Source organism: Macrobrachium nipponense, chromosome 17 (assembly GCF_015104395.2).
Source record: "Macrobrachium nipponense isolate FS-2020 chromosome 17, ASM1510439v2, whole genome shotgun sequence".
NCBI classification, from domain to species: Eukaryota; Metazoa; Arthropoda; class Malacostraca; order Decapoda; family Palaemonidae; genus Macrobrachium; species Macrobrachium nipponense.
In genome coordinates, this window is record NC_087210.1 from 88,957,023 (window position 1) to 88,979,464 (window position 22,442).

At 38.1% G+C, this 22,442-nt stretch overlaps 1 protein-coding gene across 1 annotated transcript in view; it reads right to left on the reverse strand.

The window, feature by feature from the left end:
* Window positions 1-639: 639 nt before the first annotated feature.
* The window catches only part of LOC135196454 (mucin-2-like), a 28,911-nt gene continuing 7,108 nt past the window's right edge, over window positions 640-22,442 (reverse strand). The window contains exon 2 of the mRNA XM_064223296.1: window positions 640-7,063. Coding sequence (XP_064079366.1) covers window positions 1,594-7,063 — 5,470 coding nt within the window. The 3' untranslated portion in view covers window positions 640-1,593. The remainder of the gene's footprint in view (window positions 7,064-22,442) is intronic.

Below are 22,442 nucleotides of genomic sequence, written 5' to 3' on the forward strand. Positions count from 1 at the left end.
TCTATGCCTGTCCTGTCTTGCCCAATATGCCCATTCATATCTCCAATTATTAATGTATTCTCTACATATGGGACAGAATCTTTTACTTCTTGTAGATGTCTGTAGAATTCTTCCTTTTCTTCTTGAGGGCGGCCCTAATGTGGTGTATACACCTGAATTATGTCTATTTTCCTTTCCTCCATCATCATGATTACCTCCTCCTCCTTATCTCTCAAAGTACTTAGATTAATTGTTCCTAATCTCAAAGATTTATTTCCCTGTCCATGTCCAATAACATTCCGAGTCAGGATGTGCCCGGGCATCCTTTGATCAATGGGTGTGTCCTGAAGTAAGTCGTGCGGTTCATGAGCAATTTATAGCAGCTCACCGGCTTGCTAGGCCTGTCGTGAGCCCTCAGAGCTGTTAATTTGTACCATCCATAAGCCTATTGCTTCCCAAAAGGTCACAGAGGTTCCAACATAACCCCCAAGCAGTCTTATGGTAGGTTTAAGCCATTGCACCTCTACAAGGTTATACAGCTCCTTGTCCCAATGTATGCTGGCCTTGGGATACAAATAAATTTCTAAAAATGTCTAGCCACAATCTTGTATAGAAAACACAATACAGTATATATAGTAGAGGGCTATAAAAAAGTAATCGTATATATAAAAAATCTTTAATCCTTAAAAATATAATATACAGCTTAAATAACAATATTAGTGATTCCTTAACAGAGTGACTACTATTCTGCTTAGATTGAGCCTCCCTTTAATGACAACAGACCTGCTGTGTCATACAGCGGGGTTAAATAAATTACACAAATGTACAGAATATGTACTGGTCAAGGACACTTAAACGCTGGTCAGCCCTTTCAAAATAGGTGTACATGCAAAACTTGAGAGCGTATACCATTTGTTTTTACAACATTTCGTTCAACAAAATTTACTGAAGACTGTAACAATTCTAACGCTTCGACCAATATGACCTGAACAGAACTAAGTTTAGAAGTGAAAATCTGGATAAAGAGCAGGCTTACTGATATTCAGTTTAAATTTGATATAGCTTGCATATCACCCATAATTTGCATCAAGACTTTGTATGTATTTGACAGTATGCCAAGGCATACTTCATCAAACTCATCTTTTACCATATAAACACACATAATATGTATAAGATATAGACTGGGGAATTATCAGAATACACACCCAAGTCCCTTACTGTAGTTCACATTCCTCTACTCACAAGCATAGAGAAATGATCAAGATATACTGTTTATAAAAACATGCACCTATTATGAAATGCCATATTTACATGGTATGCTTCATGAGAATTATGTATATATCTTTATGTGAATATATATATATGTATTATACCTACTTGCATGTCTACTACATGAGTACTATATATTTTGGCTTCTTAACAGGTTGCCCTTTTCGGCAACAAGAATCAGAACAGGTGTCTTGAAATGAATGGCAACTCTTAATAGAAGAAATAAATGGATTTAGCTTAAGGAGGTAGTTTTAAGAAATTCCAATTTCCTGGTAAGAGCGTTATGAACTTATCTAATAGAAAAAAATGCAACTGAAGTCATAAATAAAGAATCAAGAATGGATTTCATGGCTTATAGTTGCCACGCCTTCTCTGTCCTCGTGCTCTGACACACTGGTTATCTCGGAAACAGATGACTGGATCAGAGGAACGAATCTCTGTTACAGTAGACTGGCCAAGAATTTTAGGATGTCTACCAAGTTTCTTTATGGCAACTTCTGCTTCTTTCTTTCCAATGCTCTGGAGGCGAGCATACAATGGACGTATAGAAGCAGGTCTTGGTGTTGTTGTCGATGGGGTGCTTATATTATTAAGTACTGGAACAGTCGTGGCAGGAGGAACTGTTGTTGTAGGAACAGCTGTGGTATTCTCTGTGCTTACAAAAGATTCAGAGTCATCTAGTGTAGACACAGGTACTTCCTCCTCAGGAATTTCTGTTACTATATTATAGTAAGGTGTTACTTCATCATATTCAACTTGGCTTTCAGTAACTGGCTCATCTTCATCCTCATCCAACGATGGATAATCTGTAGTAGCATCATTCCCTTCCATTCCAACTTCTAGTTCTTCAGTTGTCATAGGAAATGCCTCTTCAGTGGTTGGAACAGCAACCTCGGAGTCATTTATTTCTACATTTTCTTCTGTACTTTCAAACTGTTCTTGTATCCAAGTTGTGTCCTCTGGATAATACTCAGTGACTGGCACAGCGAAGACCACTTGTGCACTGCTTCCTCCGAAGTTCTGATCGACGCCCTCTATGCTGCCCTCATCTTCGTAGGAATCGTATTCATAGTAGTCGTACTCCTGCAACTGGCCTGGGGAAAGAGCAGTGAAGTAATCATTAGGGAAAAGTGTTAATATTTCAGGAGGCTCTGTACTATACTCCTGGTAGGAATCTTCCCTGGAATCTTCCCTATGTTCCTGAGACTCCCCATCCATTTCCCCTTCAGCACCCTCCTCCCCCTCCCCTCCTAGCTGATAAGTTTCATTGTCAATCTCAGAGCTATTATTTTCATGACTAAAATTTGTTCTTTTTGTTACAGAATCATATTCATTTTCAACATCAACTTCAATGTCAAGATTTAGTTCAGCTGTCTCTTTGTCTATGGGAAGAAGCGCTACAAGCTCATTCTCGTCACTACTCTCATTCCCTACATACCTTTCTGTGGCGTCCTCTACTTCATCTACTGTGTGATCTATAAGAGTTTCTACAGGATTTATTTCAGAATTCTCTACAGAGGGAATTTTTGGGATAATGAGTGGATGTGAGTGTGCAGAGGTATGTATAACTGTTTGTTGGGTAGGCTGAGGGTTGGGGAAAGAAGGGGGCTGCCTACGGGGCTGGTCATGGGTGTTATACGTCTCTGATGTGTCCTCTGTGTCGTCCTCATACTTGCTATAATCGGCTACATACTTGTCTGATGATTCAGGCTCAGGCTCAGGCTCTGGTACTGATTCTGTACTCTCATAAGTGTAGTCTTCATAAGATTCAGCAGCATCTTGTGGTTCCACTGACACTCCCGCATCTGCACTGGCAATAATATCCTCTGGAATCACACTAGATTCATGGTGAATGTTGGAATTTCCTTCGGAGTAATCAGTGACAACTTCAGCAACTTGTTCATCATCTGACTTAATTTGCTTTTCTTCCTGACTTTGTTCCTCATATTTAATATCGCCCTCCTCATCTAACACTTTCTCAATTTCTTCACCAACTACAGCACCTGAAACTGCATTTTCTAAGGGCCTGCTGAATACAACTAAGGTTGACTCTGCCCCACTAAATTCATTGTTTTCTATGGCATCTAAAGGAATATCATCCTCTAAGAAATCATCAACAACTCTGGCATTTTCAGTTGTTGTACTAGAAAGGCCACGGAATCTGCCACGAACTCGTCTTCTAGCTTTCAGCCAATCGGGCAGCTCTCTGGCTCTATTGCTAACTGGTCCTCGAGCCCTTACCCCACTAGGTCTTGGTGATTCAGCATCTGACTCGTCATTAGAGCGAGCAGAAGGTGACTTTGTACGAGGTCTGATACGCCTTCCAAAAGTTCCTGATGGAGGAACAGTTACCCCAGGCTCACCAGCTGTAGAAGTTTTATCAACTTCTTTCTTATCATCACGCTGGGGGTTAAGGGTACGTGCTACTGAAAATGGAGGGAATAGGGTGACTGGTTCTGGTTTCTTGTCATCAGGAATCTTTTCCTTTTTCTCATCTTCTTCTGTTGGCCTTTGTTTTCTTCTAAAGAATGGACGCCTGTTTCCAAGGTTAAAGTTAAACTTGGGTTTGAAAGTGGTGACCTTCACTGTTGTAGGCTGAGAGGGTGTAGACAGTGTGGATGGTGTAGTTGTTGGTATAAATTCAGTTGTCAGTATCTCTGGTTGTAAAGTCTGATCTTCTTCCTCTGGTACAACCGTGGTTACTCTTGGCCTCTGGAATCTAGGGAATAATGGTAATCGCTGCCTTCTTCCAGTCTCTTGAATTTCCTTGGAATTTTCATTTTCAGCAATTAGTGAAGGTGAAGGCCTTTGGAAAGCAGGTAATCGCGGTGACTGAGACCCTCCTGGAAAACGAGTGAGTGTCGTTGTTTGGGGTCTTTGGAATGATGGAATGCGCACAGTCACAGGTTCTTCACTGGGTGTAAATTGTGGGCTTACTGGAACCTGAGGATGCGCACTTTGAACATGAGGTTCTTGTATAAATGGAATTTGAGGTTCGTTGACCCCTGAAATTTCAATGCTCTGATGTTCATGAGGTAGAGGGGGCAAAGTTTCCAACTCAGTCTCTTCAATTCCAAATGCTTGCTGGAATGGATTCCTAGGTGAACTAGTTTCAAATAATGGAAGTGGTGAGAAGGTTACAGGCTGAGGATTTAGTGAGGAAAAGGGTGGGTGTGAAGAGGTCAATATTGGCCTTGGAGTTGTTATAAAAGATGGTGTTGGAGTTGTGAAATGAGCTGGTCTTTGGGTTGTGAAGCCAGCTGGTCTTGGGGTTGTGAAAGGAATTGGCTCTGGGGTTGTGAATGGAGCAGGCCTCTGGGTTGTGAATGGAGCAGGCCTCTGGGTTGTGAATGGAGCAGGCCTTTGGGTTGTGAAAGGAACAGGCCTTTGGGTTGTGAAAGGAGCAGGCCTTTGGGTTATGAATGGAGCAGGCCTTTGGGTTGGGAATGGAGCAGGCCTTGGGGTTGTAAAAGTAACTGACTCTGGTGATGTGAAAGGAACTGGGGTTGTGAAACGCTCTGGCCTTTCAGTTGAAGAAAAACCAGATCTACCAACAGTGTGTGAATCTAGAGACACAGGAACAGGCGTAATTGTTGTTGGACTGCGGCTGGAAGAGAATGGATTTGGTGATGACAACGGGGTCAAAGAAACTGGTTCTGGTGTTGAGAAGGAAGTAGGCCTTTGAGGAAATACTGGGGATTCAGTTGAAGGGAATGGTCTGGGTGATGACTGGAAGAAAGTTGTGGGTGTTGGAGAGCTTGAAGGGAACTCCTTTTGAGGAAATGGAGAGATCAGCTGTGGACGAGGAGTATTCTGTATAACTGACTTAGGGACAGAATGAGGGGCATTCACAAGGGGTGGAATGGTCTGAAGTGATGATGATGGAGATGGTACTGGAGTAACTGACTCATGATTAGAATTTTCGGGTTGGTTTAAGGAATTTGAATTAATATCTGGGAAATCTGACTGAACTGGAGCATTGGGGGACCTAAAGACACTTTGATTTGGATTGGTGTTGACAGGTCTTTGGCCAGGGTGTGGGAGAGGGTGGTTTGGCTGTTGGAAATGTTGAATTATTCTTGGGAAACCCTGACCAGGTTGCAAGACTGGTTGTCCAGAATGCAAGAATTGTTGATTATGAGGCTGACCTGCCTGTGGGAATGGTGGGAGTGGCCTTGGGATACCTTGATTTGGAAATACCTGATTTGACTGGACAAAATGATTATCTGGCCTTGGGGTACTTGGGTTATGCTGTACAAATTGCTGACCTGGCCTGGGGAAAAATTGACCAGAATGTGGTAAAGGTTGCACTACAGGTTGTCCAGGGAATAAAGGAAGTGGTTGACCAGGTCTGTGAGCAAAGGGATGTGGCTGATTCAAGTTTTGTATAGACTGTTGGGGAAAATGAGGAGGTTGGCGTGGCGGAAAGAATTGAGTCTGAAAACCGTTCTGAGGAAGTGGAGCTGGTCTCTGTGGAATAGGACGCAAAGAGTTCAGGGGTCCTGGAGGGCGCCTAGGTTCAGTAACTGCTTGATCTGATGGAACCAGAGACTTGGGTGGAATTGTGGGTTTTGATTCCTCCTTGGGAATAACTTGAGATATTTGTGCACCGGAAATTATATTTTTTCCTGTTCGTAAATTCTGGGCCTGGATATTCAAAGCAGCATCTGGACGGATGGGACCTGGAGTAGAAGAAATGGTCGGTCCACTGAATATAACATTTGGTTCTACTTGCGAATTTGGAACCACAACAGGAATGTCCTTCGATAATTTACTAACAGTTGATGGAAGGTCAAATTTGACAAAACCTGGAGGAGGATTACGTGAGTCTGGTGTAAGAAATGTGGGCGGAAGTGGCTCATTTCCATGAGATTCTGACTTTCCTTGAGGAACCAGAGGAATCTTTACATAACCAGGAGGTGGAGGTACGTGTGATGGAGCAATGAAAACTCTTGGTAACTTCTCACTCTCTTGTTCAAGGGGAGCAGATAAAGCTGCTTCTAAAAGTTTCAACTTTTCTCGGGCATCATTTTCGTGGCCACGTGTTGTAATCAATGACATGGGTAAGGAATTAGTTGCTCCACCAGACACTATACGTCCTTCATGGTCACGCTTCTGTTTATCCGAAAAGTCAATTGACTGAATAACTTGCGGGGAGGGCAGTGGCGGAATTGAATCAATACTTTCTCGTATTTGGTTAGGGACCTGAGATGTAGGAATGATCCTTGCAGCATTGGCTGATGAGAGTTGTTGAATGGAACCTTCTGGGAGGTACACCAACCGTACTTGGTTGACTCCATTAGCACCTGGCACAGCTGGTGTTAAAGGAAAACCTGGTTTTGTTGGTGGGAATGAAATAGCAGGTGTACGAGGTGGTGTAGATGGGACCAAGTTTTTAGCATTGATTTCGGAAGGATTAGTCTTGAAAGTAGGTGGTATAGTTTTGACAAAGTTTTCAGGCTTGATCTCGGGAAGATTTGTCAGGAAAACAGGTTGAAGTTGTATCACAGAAGAAGAATCTTCAGGTTGAAGCTGTAACACAGAAGAGGAATCTTCTGGTTGAAGCTGTATCACAGAAGAAGTATCCTCAGGTGGGGGTTGTGCCACAGCAGAAGTTTCATCCTCAGACTGTGGCAAGATAGGCTTCCCTACAGCCACTGTAGATATATGTGCAGGCTTAGCTTCCAAGATCCTTGAGTGTCTGCAGGTAGGGCAAGGTGCAAGGATGGGCTGCCATTCACTGTAATCCCACTTCACTTCTCTAGGGAGGTCTTGCTGACCTAGACAACTGGTCAGTGACAACACCAAAACCAATCTGGAAAAAATGGAAAGGATATAAATACTTTGTAACGACGAAATTTATCTCGTAATCTTTAAAATTCAGTTCACCACTGAAATACAAACTCGTATTAATATTCATTTAATAAGCCAACAATTAAAAGCAGTATAGGTCACTATAGTCCTCAATTAACTAAACGACAAATTGATGTACTAGGACGAAATATCATAAAAAAACCCCACAATATTCCATACTGTTGAAATATCACATGTCAAAAAGTATGAGGATATGACTCAAGTGATGATTTCAACTCTGAAACAAACTAGTCTATGGCAGAATAGCTCCTGGTTTAATGAATCTGTATTGATGAACGATTTGAATAAAATGAGATAAACACACAACATACTATATATCCACCATATGACTTTTTCTCCCCATTACCAGGAGTGACTCCATCAGGTGTAAACCTTTCAGTTCTAACGAAGTTGAAATATATATATAATATATATATATATATATATATATATATATATATATATATATAATATATATATATATATATATATAGTATATGAATAATTATCACATCACCGTGATTCATATAAATTACCTGAGCTACAAATGTCCTTTAATATCTAATTCGCTCTACCTCGGAATTAATATATTTTCATATATGTATACCGAAGGGGAATTTTTTAGTTGATAATAATTTCGTCCTCTCGTTAGTTTGAACCATCGCCCAGCGGACATAAAAGAAATCAGGGCTTCAATGTTGTTATCGATTCGGCTAACAAGTGAGGTTATAAGTTTATAAAACATTCTTCGTGTCTGTCTTGAATGGTAAAGAAAAAGACACTTTATGAAAAATATTGTTGTACGGTGGTTTTTTCTTAAACCATATTTCTATCAAATTTAGTACCTCAAAAACCACTTCATAGAGCCACAATTACCTCTGCATTTCCTTCGATCACAAGAGTCTGGTTCCTTCCTTTTTCCCGTAAGTCCAGCAGGAAGTCCCAATGCAAACTGAGCTCAAGGGCTCGAATTAAACAAGGCGTGGTAATAATATTGAAGGAAGGTGACGCAGTATATTGGCCCACGCTTTCACCAGCGGGTTTGTGCATCGCCTTCTTTTTTATTTAATTTTTTTTTCTAAATTGAATGGCGTCCTTTTGACAGCAAGAATGCGATAGACATTTGGTTGTTGTCGGCGTGGTGTGCTGTTGCCAACTCAAGATATGAACTGACAGGGGAACCAAAACTGATAAAAATGATGAAATTATTGAGATTTTATTCCAATAAAACTAGAACTACTGAATTTGTTACCATATTTTAAATATTGGTCGGATGGCTGTCACTCCTTTGTAATATACATATCTGAGGTTTCACTCCTTTGAACTACTCCCAAATGATGACTTTAAATATTCGCCCTTCCAAAGTTGCTTCTCTTTTTTCAGAGCTTTTGCACACAAGATTAATACTGCAGTTTTATTTTTTCTTCATTTATCCTGTAAATCACCTCTTACATCCTGCTACCATTATTATTATTATTATTATTATTATTATTATTATTATTATTATTATTATTATTATTATTATTATTATTATTATTATTATTATTATTATTATTATTATTATTATTATTATTATTATTCAGAAGATGAATCTTATTCATATGGTACAAGAACACAACAGGGGAAATTGACTTGAAATTCAAGCTTCCAAAGAATATTATGGTGTTCATTAGAAAGCAGTAAGAGGAGGTAAAGGGAAATACAGAAAGAAGTGGTCCCACTAAGTAAAAAAATAAAAAATAAATCAATACATCAACAAATAGATAAAAATTTAAATGCATGACACATTCTCCTAAATACCGGTATAACAGCATGTTGCAATAGCACCAAAGTCCTGAATGAAAAAAAAAGTACATAAAGACAAACCTAGAAAGCTGAATTACCAAGAAAACGTAAGGCTATGACGTCAGGTTTAATTACTACGCCATCGTGTATATCGTAATTTCGCGACCACCACTTTTAGAACTAAATAAACAAAGTAATTACTTAAGAATGTCGAGTGTCATTAAAATAATTGTGCAACTCCTTTCACAAATAGCGAGAGCCTGAGGTTAATAATTCAGTTGTACCAAAACTAAAATAAAAACACAGGGATTCATTTTGGAATGAAGTTGCTTGCCCAGTTCTTTCTTCCACTTTGGTTGTAACCCACAACAACCGACTAACTACTTGTTTAGGTCATCAGAGGCGCCGGAAACGCCCGGGCTGTTTTGAGGATCGAATCCAGGACCTTCTACTGGTAAGGCTAAGTGTCATAAACACTGGGCTACAAAGGTGTGTGTGTGTGTGTGTGTGTGTGTGTGTGTGTATCAGTTCAAAACTGATAATACATAATATATATATATATATATATATATATATATATATATATATATATGTATGTATGTATGTATGTATGTATGTATTTATTATCAATTCAAATGCTAGAAAGCATTCAGATAACTATTGTTCATATCCAACACTGGAAGAAAGTTATTACTGTTCATTTATAACTTGAAAAATGTTAAGATATTTCCTCTTATATAGCATGATTTGGTGTAATATCTATATTATATATATATAATATTCTATATATATATATAAATATATACTATATTATATATATATAGAAGAGAGAGAGAGAGAGAGAGAGAGAGAGAGAGAGAGAGAGAGAGAGAGAGAGAGAGAGAGAGATAAGGGGAAATATCTTAATATCTTTCAATGTTAGAAATTAACAGTAATAGCTTTCTTCTAGGGTAGCATATGAACAATAATAGCTTAACGCTTCCTAGCATTTGAACAGATTACATTATTTCTGCTTTTGCTCTTTCCCTACTTATTATGTTCAGGCATCTAAACAGCACGACTCTTTTCACTGCCACTTAACTAGACGCATACGCCAAAGCTCTTAAGCTCACCTGTGCGCGAAAATTACACACGACTTTAATGTATCAAAAATAACATATGCATTTTGCCGTATGGAACAGCAGGTCTATTACACCACCAAGCGACTCCATTCGTCTCGAGTCATTCAAAATAAACCGCCAAGCTTTCTCATAAAAGACCGGACAAATTCATGTCAGTAAAATAAAAAATAATGGTCAATAGTCTTACTCGGCCTTACTATACCACAGAAAAAGTCCAAGAGATTACATCTAATTTTTTTTTCTCATTTAAGGTCAAAGGTCAGAGATCTCTTATGTAACTCTTATGTGACACTAATATTTCCCGTTAATATTTCATTGTGTCGTCAGGTGCGTAACGTAGATTAACCGGTACAGATCCGTCCACCATCGAATTCCACTAATTTAAGCTTTCCTGTTCCCGAACAATGGAGAGGAACATGAAGTTGAGACCTAGAGAGAGAGAGAGAGAGAGAGAGAGAGAGAGAGAGAGAGAGAGACTTAAATAGCTACATCAGTGATACCATCTAAGCCACATTACCATTATGCGCAAATCGTTCCTAGGTTGTTGATGGCAATTTATTGATTATTACGCCCACAAATCGAATTCAATTTATTCAATTTGTTGTTAACGATACGTTAATCATTTGGCTAATGGGCGCGTTCAATTGGTCCGGAAATCAAACAACTCCAAAGTACTCGTATTGCAAACCTTTCTATTCCGCTGGCGCTTGTCTGATGAAACTCACTGCGTCCTGATATCGAAAGCGATGACAATCAGCAGGCAGTTGCATCTGAACGTATTGCGTAATTGTGCATCCCATCACACGAAAAATTACCCCCCTTTTCAACATCTTAATAACGCTTCCATAATAATGACATTTGCTGTTATAAGTCATTACTGTGCCAGTTTGATTCTGTCACATTAAACGTACGGGACTCAGAACGAGTAGTACGTCAATGTTTACCAGAGGGAAAAGTATCTTGTGTACGTATTCAGATCTCACAAGAGCATTGTCAAGTCATGCAAAACATTATGGGAATAAAACATACGGTAGTACATTTACAAGCAATGCGTTACAGTCCTCCTAACGTTCACGGTTGCATAGAGACTATATAAAAAAAAGTTAATCGTTACTTCCGGTACTTACCGATAATAATGTTCTGTGGTTTTGTCGAAAGCGAGATCTTCGCGTCGCGCGCGCGCGCATTCGAAAGTGAAAACCGATCGGTTCCCGCTAATGCGTTTATGTCACATCGAATGCTAATTAGACGAAAGTGTTTTATTTTTTTAAACACCTCCGAGAGAGAAGATGCCATATGTTCGTCCTCGAAGACTTCTCTAACGATAAATAGTTTCTCCTAAACAATTTTTTTAAGTATTAACGAATGGTGCTGGAAAGGCATAAATCTTTTACAAAGCACTGTTAGTGACTTGGCTTACCACAACGGATTGTGGGGGGCGGGGGGTGTTCGCGTTAGCTAAGACTCTTTTTCTTCTTTTGAAAGCTTATGAGTATGAAACTGAAGTTTTAAATGTCAAGTATACCTATCTCGGAAGTGAAAAGTTATAATACCATTTTCGCCGAGTTCAATCTCTCTCTCTATCACAGATATATATATATATATATATATATATATATATAATATATATATATATATATATATATATATATAAGAGATCGTATTATCTAAATATCTGAATGACCAAGAGAGAAGAGAGAGAGAGAGAGAGAGAGAGAGAGAGAACGCTATACATATAGTTTACACTTCAAGAAATCAATTCTTGCAACAGTAAACGTAAACTTGCAACAGTTGCCAAAGACAAAATAGTAAACCGCCCTCACACCAAAACATCTTTCGCATTGCAATCGAAACCCCCGTGCTATGCTTGCTCGATGTCGGTGACGGTCATCCACTGAGAGATAAAAGCTGCATTCGTAATCCCTTTGTGAATCAACTGCCGAGAATGGACGATGGCTCACGTATACGAAAATTGCCACAGGTCATATTCAGCGAGTTACGCCGAACACCGCTGCTACCACAAATATGGATTGGTCAAGAAAGAAGCCTAGATATTCCTACCTTTCTATTATTCCTTGCGCAAACCTTTCCCCCGCCCCCCTCTCATTTTCACATTTATTCGTAGGCCAGTCGTAGGCCAGCCCTGAAGGCACAAGGGAAAGGAATGGTGAAGGACAAAGAGCAATGCCTCAACCAGGTTTTGACAATTGAAAGTGAAACTATTTTCTTTTTCTTACTCAAGTAAGCCTTTTCACTTCTTTTGCCTTGGGTTAGGAATCAAGGTTGGTTCGTTGTTTTTCCTTAAATAAGAAATGTGAATGACATCACAAACAAGAACGAACGTAAACATGTGGTTATTTTACTTCCAAGAACCACAAATAAACTTGGCAAAAAAAAAAACATACAAAGAGGAGGTAATGTTTAACTGAAATCTGTTTTAATTTCTATAACTCAAACAGACAGGTAGCTATATAATATATATATATAGTATATATATATATATATTATATATATATATATATAATATATATATATATATTCTATATATATATATATATATCTATATAATCTATATATACAGGTATAAGCCACGAAGGAAAGTGAAACACTGGAGTATACGTGGCTTATACCTTTATTTATGCATTTATCACGTTCCAAACTTTCGTGATTCAGTTATATATATATATATATATATATCTATATATATATATTATATATATGTGTGTATGTGTGTGTAAAGTTATATTATTTAAATAAATATATATATATTATATATATATATATATTATAATAATCTATTATAATTCTACACAAATCATGCTAATGCATTACGCACAGTAACATGTACAAAGGTTGCAACAGACTCCATCGAAACAAACATGACATAACACAATATATCTCTCAAGAGCAAAAACTACAAAATTGTAAATAAGGGCTGCAATCACTTACTCTAAATAAGAGCACTTCCATGTCATGATTTATATTGTTTTTGAGCAATAATTCTTACGAAAATAGATGTAGATGGTTTTAGGTGGAACAAAACTACACCAGTTCTTTCACAGTATCAACAAATCAACACGTTTAAAGAAAATAAAATGTTGGAAGTGAACTTCTATATACTTTTGAGGATATCTTTGAAGAAAAGAGAGAGAGAGAGAGAGAGAGAGAGAGAGAGAGAGAGAGAGAGAGAGAGAGAGAGAGAGACTCACGAATTCCTCAAAACAAAATTGTTTAAACAAACACACCACAAACAAACGAAAACAAATACGCGACATAACAGCAGCCCGACCAAGGGTTCGAAGGAATGCAGGGAAGTTAAAAGAACAATATGTTTAGTAGAGACGGTCACGCCTCCCTCGAGTCACTGCCGCAGGCCATTGCCTCATTCTGTTACGACATTTCTTCCGTAAAACTCTTTAGTTACGCTACGCTACGAGTTTACCTGGGAGGGGGAAAAGAGGGAAGGTTGCCATTCAAAATGGAAAGAAGAATGAATTTTAAAAAAGAACTTGATAGATTCAGGGATTTGTTTCCGTGGGTTTTATTTGAAAATGGTAATCAAAATATAAAACGAATGACAAAAGGTGCGGAAAAATATATACGAAAGATTGGATAGAAAACCCTTCCACGCAAGATAACCATTTAAACATAAGCTTTGTAATGCAATCGGTTTCACCTTGGTTTTCTACGTAATACGAAAATAAGAAACGACATTACCTTTCCTACCTCAGTAGAAAGAGAAAAAAATACTGCTTTAACTTCAATGAAAATATAAAAACTTTGATTTCTCACGGGGCCGGGGGGAGGGGCACGCTGGAAATGACTTCCTTTCTCCTTGAGAAAAGAGAAACATTACCTTTCCCGATCAAGGGGCCACGAAGAAAAGCCAAAACCCGGCGATTCAGTTACGCCCAAGACGTATAACTGTCAGTTTCGAGGGAACGAGTGAAATGGAAAGTGATTTGTCGGTTGAGAATTGTTACAGCGAGAGAAGACGCCACTCAGGAAGGAGAAAAATTACATTATTGAGGGTAGATTGACAGTAGGCAACTGACTATAAGTAATGGGTCCCGGAAGTCTGAGAACCCTGTGGGAAGGTCGTAAAATCTATTCAGTTAAATTTCTGCGTTTTTTTTTTTTCTTTAAGTTTGTCTTCAGTTCAGACTAACGCTCACTGCTCTTACTTTTCCAATAATCGTGTTGTAGTTTATTTCCTAAGCTATATTATAATCAATTTAATGAGGAGAACTTTATCATTTTAATATTAAAGGAATTAGGGATATTTATCAATGTACGCAGTCGCTGTTCAACTGAATATTATGTTATAAACAAACATACACAGACATTCTCTCTCTCTCTCTCTCTCTCTCTCTCTCTCTCTCATCATATATATATATATATATATATATATATATATATATATATATATAATGCATGTTTACAATAAAAATTATCATAAAATTAACAATAAAAAAACTGCTCGCCTAAACACAGACAGCGTAGAAAAAATGTCCACTATAAATGTCTAACCTTCAATCAGGAAACGTTAAGCTTGTTGAAAATAACGTTCTCGTGAACCTATAAATATATATCACATCCGGGTAACCACACCCCAAATATACTTCTAATATGCCAAACACCTCTTCGGCTCTTGTCTCTATCTTTGTCATTTCTCTAGAAAAGAAATGGAAATGAAAACAAAAGCAGGATGTGAGGTAACGCGTCAAGATGACAAATAATGAAGTAATACTTTCCTTTCTTCGTAAATGAAGTAATACTTTCCTTTCTTTTTAGAGACGTACACAGAAAATTAAAAGGGGAATGCCATTTAAGAGGCATTTCTGGTTAACGAAGATATATCCAAATCTGTGTATTGATAACCACCAATTTCGTAATATCTGCTTGCCTAAAAAGTACTAATAAAGGAAAAAAGGTTTCCATCTGTAGTGAGAATGATTTTTACTAAGATATATTAAAATCTGTGTACTGTGAACACCATTTTCCTAATATCTAATTACCTAAGAAGTATTCATAAGGTAAATAAAGGTTTTTATCGGCAGTGAAAATAATTATTTTACCAAGATATATTAAAATCTTTGTACTGTGAACACCATTTTCGTAATATCTACTTGCCTAGGAAGTAATAATAAAGTAAAAAAAGTTTTCCATCTATAGTGAGAATGGTTTTATATATTTAAATCTATGTACTGTGAACACCATTTTCCTAATATCTACTTGCCTTGGAAGTAATAATACAGTAAATACATGTTTTCATCTGCATTGAACATTATTTCAACCTCGAGCTATGAAGGGCATATTCATTTCAAATTAGAAAGCAGTTAACTATTACTAGTTTAATACCGTGTTGTTCCTAGTTCCGTTGCAATGTCATTCACAAAAATTCGTTCATTCCAGTCTTCACTCTCAGAACCTCTCCTCCAAGATGGGTGTCTCCTACTTCGAGGAAAACTTTTGCGCCACATTATTTCCCCAACACAATTCTGTAATAACAATCTTGGCCTTGCAATTATCATAGCTAGCCTTACGATTGTCCATTGACTCTTTTGCCTCATAATGAACCAGTAATGCATAGCGGTTATTACAGTTGCAATTTACCAAAGTGTCTCTCAGCGTCTGGACACAAAAACCAGCGAGTTGAATTATCGCTTTCGGCTGCGCTGCGCGCGCAGTGGTTCCCGCCTGAGCTGAGCTGATAAAAAGAAAACACTTGAGCACTATGTGGCTCTTTTAATCCCTTTTTTTTCCTTCTGGCTAACGCGCATTCCACTGTTTTTCTTTTGTTGTGGCAAATTACTTTCCTTTCCCTTCTCTCACACGCCACTCCCAAATTCGTATAATCTTCTCAGGTATACTTGATTAGAAAGGAAGAAAAAAAAAAATACTTCAAGCATGGTTTGGTGTAAGGAATTACAGCGGTAATACGACTGGTTTCAATCGTGTCTTTTTATGCACGTGGAAATCTGAGCTGAACCTAATATATTACAATAAGAGAGGAGGGAGAGAGAGAGAGTGGAGGAATACTGAAGAGAGTGTATGGCATATAATACCGCACAGTATTAAAGAACGTGTTTTTTAAACAACAGGGTGCCAAGTAATTTCGTGTATTTTTAACACATCTTCGGGGCACAAAGGTATGTTCAAAATACACGAAAGTATTTGGCACTCCGTCGTTTCATTTTGAACTTTCCCAGTGTCTTCAGCTAATATGCAGAATCGTACTATTGTAACTTCTAATTATGCGTAAGGAGATGGGCAGACATTTGCTTTGAATTCACACTGTTGTCGAGCCATCTAATTTCTTAAAGCCAATAAATAAAATAAAACCTCTCAATTAAATAAATAAAACATCTACCTTCATTTGAAAGGAAAAACGACTCCAATACCGAATGCTTCATTCGAAATAAAAAAAAAATAAATAAATAAATTAAAATTAAAATCCGTAAACGGAATCATAGCCGTCTTCAACAACTGCACAACAAAAACAACAACGTTCATACCTGCACACCTCCGGCAAGGGTGAGAATGCAACAACTCCCCCTCACATCCCCCCCCCCACCCCCCCCCCCCCCCTCCCCCCCCCCCCCCCCCCTGTCCTCTAGTTATATTCTCATTTCTCGCAAAGTCTCGTTGTCGGTTACAACGCATAAATATTATTAAGATCAAGGCTTTGAGAAACTTCGGAGAGACAGATCACTACCTCTGACGCATTTAAATCTCTCAGAATTTTGAGTGATTTATGAGGCGAGGGCTATAAGAGCTAATTAGAAGGACAAGATCACTACCGCTGACGCATTTAAATCTCTCAAAATTTTGAGTGATTTATGAGGTGGCGGTTTTAAGACTCAATTGGAAAGTCTTATGCAGCCCTAACTACTTCAACCTTGTTAAGTTTCAGTGACTAATACTTTTCTCTGATATCTTGTAGGTGGGTAAGTAAAGGTTTAGGGGAAGCACACGCGTAAACAAGCGGGTGTAAGAGATTCAACATAGTGGTATTTTCTAAATAAGCTTTCTGTTGCATTTTAAAAGACGAAATGAATTCAAGATACATAACCTTAACTACAAATGTCTAGAAATAGCACGTTTTCACATCAATAAATGCAGCAATTACCTATACCGAACAATCTATAGAACTGAAACATCAAATCACACTACTCAGTTATACATCAATATGCGAACGGATCAACAGAAATCTTAAATCACAAACTACGAAAATAATGAGCGCCATTCAGATTGTAAAAACGGAAGGAAAAATAATAAGGCGCCATATATAGCCCACAGCAGCATTTAGTGATGACGTCTACCTCTCTAATGAGGCAATGAAAGACAGGTGTCACAGGTAACCCAGGTAATCCCCACCTCTTCCAACATCTCGCACCTCATTCCCACGTTCTCAGCCATTCTTCCTTCCTTCCTTCCTTCCTCCATTCATTCATTCATTCTCCACGCATACCGTAATATCAGCTGATGACATCACGACATCCGCCATTGGTGTCTTAACTACGTGGAAGGCTGAGTTACGACAGAGTGAAGAAGCTATAGTAGATTCACATCAACCGTGAATCTCATGTCTAGGCCAGCCCCTTACGACGCTCCTGATTGGCTGTTGATAAGCCAATCACTGGGCTGGAAACTCTCAGTCTCTCGAGAGAGTTCACATAGGTAGGCAGGATGCATAGTCCACCTCTCCTGAGAGATACTTTTGAAAGACGTATCCCTCAGGAAAGGTAGAACATACATCCTGCCTATGAGAACTTTTAGAAAATGCAAGGTTGTAAATAAAAAGTATCTATAAGGGACTGGCCTAGACATCAGATTCACGGTTGATGTGAATCTACTATAGCCTTTGGAATGAAGAGCCTGGGGTAGTTAAGTGAGCATATGATATAACTGGAATGAAGCACTTGGGACAAGAAATTTAATTACTTGTATGCTGGAAGTGTATTAGTTTAATTAATAAAGTGAAGCTGACGCAATATATTATGGTTCAAATTTCTGAATTAAGTTTCCATCGTTGGTAAAATACCCTTAATCGTTGATTTCTTGCTAATGGCCTTAATTAAAAAAGCGCATTAATATACACATTTAAAGCTTTGTTACTCTTACATATTCCCAAATCCAGGCACTTAGCATTTCTTGGTCCATTCAGCTATGAAAACTCACTAAAAAAAACTATATTCATTCTGTTTTCTGCTTTCACTCACTTGGGTATTGATTGTTATTGGGAGAAACGCTAATGGATAATTACGTTGGATGGCCTCATTTTATGCGGAAATGAGAATAAACTGTGATCAAGAAAGCCAGAGAAAACGTTGTTTTAATGAAATTACAAAAATTTCTTAAGGTTTTAAACTATCGTTGGTTTTTTTGTAAACAACTGGACAGAAAATATACAATAAATTAGAAGTAAAAAAAATGTTATAAATGCGTTTACGAAAAGGACAAAGGACAATGATGCCCCCTCAGAAGATACGAGTCCAACATTGGTTTCAAAACGCGAGCACTTTAATTTCTGAATAAAAAAACAACACAGGAACACTGAAAACACCAAAGGACACTGATACCCCTCAGATGATACGAATCCAACATTGGTTTCAATATACGAGCGCTGTAATTTCTTAATAAAAAACCGACACAGGAACACTGAAAACACCTGAATTTCGCACCCAATTCGACATCACTTTGTAACAATTGTAAAATGACCTCAAATAGCATCTACTTTTCCAGGTCTCTTCAGCCATCCATGACTGCCAAGAGACTCAAAACAGTCGAAAAGCGATTTCTCTTTCCTTCATTTTCTCTTAACTTTTCCGTTATTCCCAGATTCATTTTGGCTTTAAACTCGTGCTTTTTTTCCCTCATTAACAACCAAGCAGCAACATAAAAGAGCAACCAGCTTTCACAAGAATAGCTTTCTTCAAAGCATCACGACGTAGGAATTAATGGTGACCATTATTGTTTTGAAGATTCGTTCGCTGCTGTGAGGAAAAAAAACTAAAAAAAAACTAATAAAAATGAGTCGCAATGCGTCATATGATTCAGCATATTTGAAAGACCCCCTTTGGTGAAGCAGGCACTTAAATCTTCTCTCGATTTCGTGGAAGATTATAAATAAACTTCTCTTTCTGGAAAAACTCTAATTGAATGACATTAATCGACATTATAGTGTGGAAAAATCAAAATAAAAGGAACAAAGGAACCCAGAAGTCATTGTTGTGAAACAACAATTCTGTGTGCAAATTCTTTTCGCAGAACTTCCGGTTATAATGCATGGAGACAGCTTTCAAATTTGAGTTCTTAATTCTGAATATTATATACAAACGAGAGAGAGAGAGAGAGAGAGAGAGAGAGAGAGATACTCTGTGGTCTACCAAGCTTAAAGCTACAGACCAGAGAAGCTGGACGGAGAGACCAAAAGTTGAATATGAAATGAGACTGGAGAAAGTGAAGGCTGCGGTGGAGCTACGCCCCCGGGGGAGAAAAAAAAACAAAAAGGATACTGGAAGGGTTACCGACGTAAATGGGACGGGGAGGAGGGGGAGGGGGGAGTGATGGGAGAGAAAAATGACGCAAACCCGCGAAAAGGGAACGCAAGGGAACAAGAAAGGCACCGGAAATGGAAGACATGTTCACTGAAAAGAAAGAAGGGAAACGTTGTAGCAATGATAGCCTCAGGAACTATTATTGCTGCTAATGCCGAATTAAAGTGGTTGCCGTTGCTATTTCTGATAATCCCCCCATCCCCCAACAAAAAATAAATAAAAATAAAAACAGCTGTAGGTCAATAAAATACATAAAAAACCTCTTAAATCTCTAGTACATGGTTGTCTGCATACGTCAGAAGTCCCACTCTATACATAAAAAATTAAGTTAAAACAACTTAATATTGTTGGACTGCTAGTATCCGAGATTCTCAGCAAGAAGCAAAACAAATGTCTGACAGACCATATTTTTAAAATCTATCACGTTTCACATTACTGACTACAAAAGAAGGACACCTACTTACAATGAACCTCTTAGAATAAGCGAAAATATTCTAACAAGGATTTATGCAGACATAGGTACGCAACCTTTTAGAAAATACAAGGTTGCAAAGAAAAAGTATCTATTCATCCTTTAAGCAAAGCCTTTGCTTCCTTTCCCGATTTATTCTTTCATTGAAGTAAATAATCGAGAATCCTATATGGCATCATTCACATACTGAATGAGGAGAGATAATTCTCGCCCTAATCCTACCTACATCTTGAAGAGGACTGTCTCCTGGTCTACGTTTCCTCTTTTTAAAAACGGGCTATGAAATCTCGAAGAGAAATTTCTATTTTAATCGTTGTGTACATCTGTAAACATTTAACTACCTGAGGAGAAAACACACCTTCCTTAACGGCGGAGGTCAAGATACCCAAGAGTCACTTCCAAGCTACCAGATAATAAAACCAATCATTTGGATAAAGGCCCAGCAGCTGATAATCCCGATAACAAGCGAAAGCTTCGCTTGCGTGCTTGCGAAACTTTCTCGGGGTGACAAGCACCCGGAAGAATTTGGGATGTTTGTAGAGAGCCAGAGCAGCAAATACCCTTTAGATAAAAAAACAAACAAGATGGCATACTTCTGAAGAGTGAAGATAAACAGTATATTGAACAAATGACAACTGGAGAAAACGTGCATGCAAATCAAGCACAACATCAAGAGTTGACACTTGAATATTTCAAGAGCTATGTCATGGATGATGATGGTCGCATAACAGCACGTTTTCTATTCTACTGCATCATCATCATCATCATCATCACCACCATTTTTCCAATAAGCTAGCAAACCCATTATAACAAACAAAACGAAACCAAATATCTTTAGGGTAATTTTTCAGTTACGTATCAGTTCTAGGGAGCAAATAAAAAGGACTAAGTTCCGTAAAGAGACCAGCGTCTATTACAACAAAACAGGGACAAAACAAATACCACCAAGACACAGGAGATCCTGAAAAGAGAACAAAGTCAGCGCATAACTGTAAATACTTTACAGCTCGTTTCCAAGAGCAAAGATTAAGAATTCCGACAGCTTTCTTCCCAATCTACTGAACAAAGGAAGGTTCTATAGCGCAGGAGGAATCCCACAGAGAGCGCCTACAATTGAAACGGATCTAAGGTAAGAGGGAGAAGAAAGAAAGAAAGAAAGAATGAGAACCCGTGGGCAGGAGAAGAGAAAGTTTTACCAGGGAGTAGATAGATACACCCCGAGTTTGGGAAGGACATCTCAAGAACACTTTCATTTTTGTTTTACTCTCGACAGCCTCATGTAACATCCTGAGGAGAAACCGGCAAAAGAGAAAACATTTTTGTTTGTTTGTCTTGCAAATTCTGCGTCTTTTTAACTCATTTTTCTCTTAGGAAGCTCACAGTGTTCCTTACTTTATCTGATCTTTGTACCAAACACAGTTTTTTTTTAAAAATATTAGAATCTATACAAACGTATCAAGGTTATTTAAAAACATTCATTGCAAGAAAAAAAAATCATTATTTCTATGAAGAACACATCTCAGCTGCTTCTAACTTTCTATGAATACAAAAATTTGTATTTTGTATTTAATTCTCAGATTAACCATTTGTTTCTTTAGGGATATCTGTATTGACAGTGATTAACTATGTATGACATGTGAACTTCATTAACTTTAGTGAAGATAGGCTTCTGTATCATTTTAGGATGGGAGGAACGCTTTAGCGGTTGCTCCATAAATACTCTGTAACCTAAAGAGGTCCACAATATGAAATGACGATGTATTCACAATAAAAGTACTTTTTATAATCTGCGCAGGAAGCAAGACCCAGGGAAAGCATATGCTGGTTTAATTTTAGGTAAAATAACAAGCTGTTACTAATCTAATGATTTCTTGATTTCAAAAAGGAATAATTGAACGAAAAATAAATTTATATATAGTTTAAGATATTAGCCAAAGTATTCTACAAACAAAAAGCACAAATATGTTAGCAATATACTAAATACGAAATAATATGTCCTCAAAGAATGCAAAAGGTATTGTGCACAGTCATTGTAACAAAAGGAGAGAGAGAGAGAGAGAGAGAGAGAGAGAGAGAGAGAGAGAGAGAGAGAGAGAGAGAGAGAGAGAGAGTCTGCCTCAACAAGTCATGAAGTTACTAATATATGACAGGAATAAAATGTACTTCATATAAATTACCTCGAACAAGATGAAAGAAAACGTCGAGATGGAAAGAGAAAAGAAATAATAAACCGCTTTCGAGAGAGGAAAGTGGGCATCACAAACCCGCACCACGGAGAAAGCGGCCACGAAGCCAGGGCAATAATCACGAACAAGAAAATGTGACCTGCTGATACCAGGGTAAGACCCACGCAACTCTTCACCATCGCAAATGGGTTTTTGCAATTATAATAGTAGACGA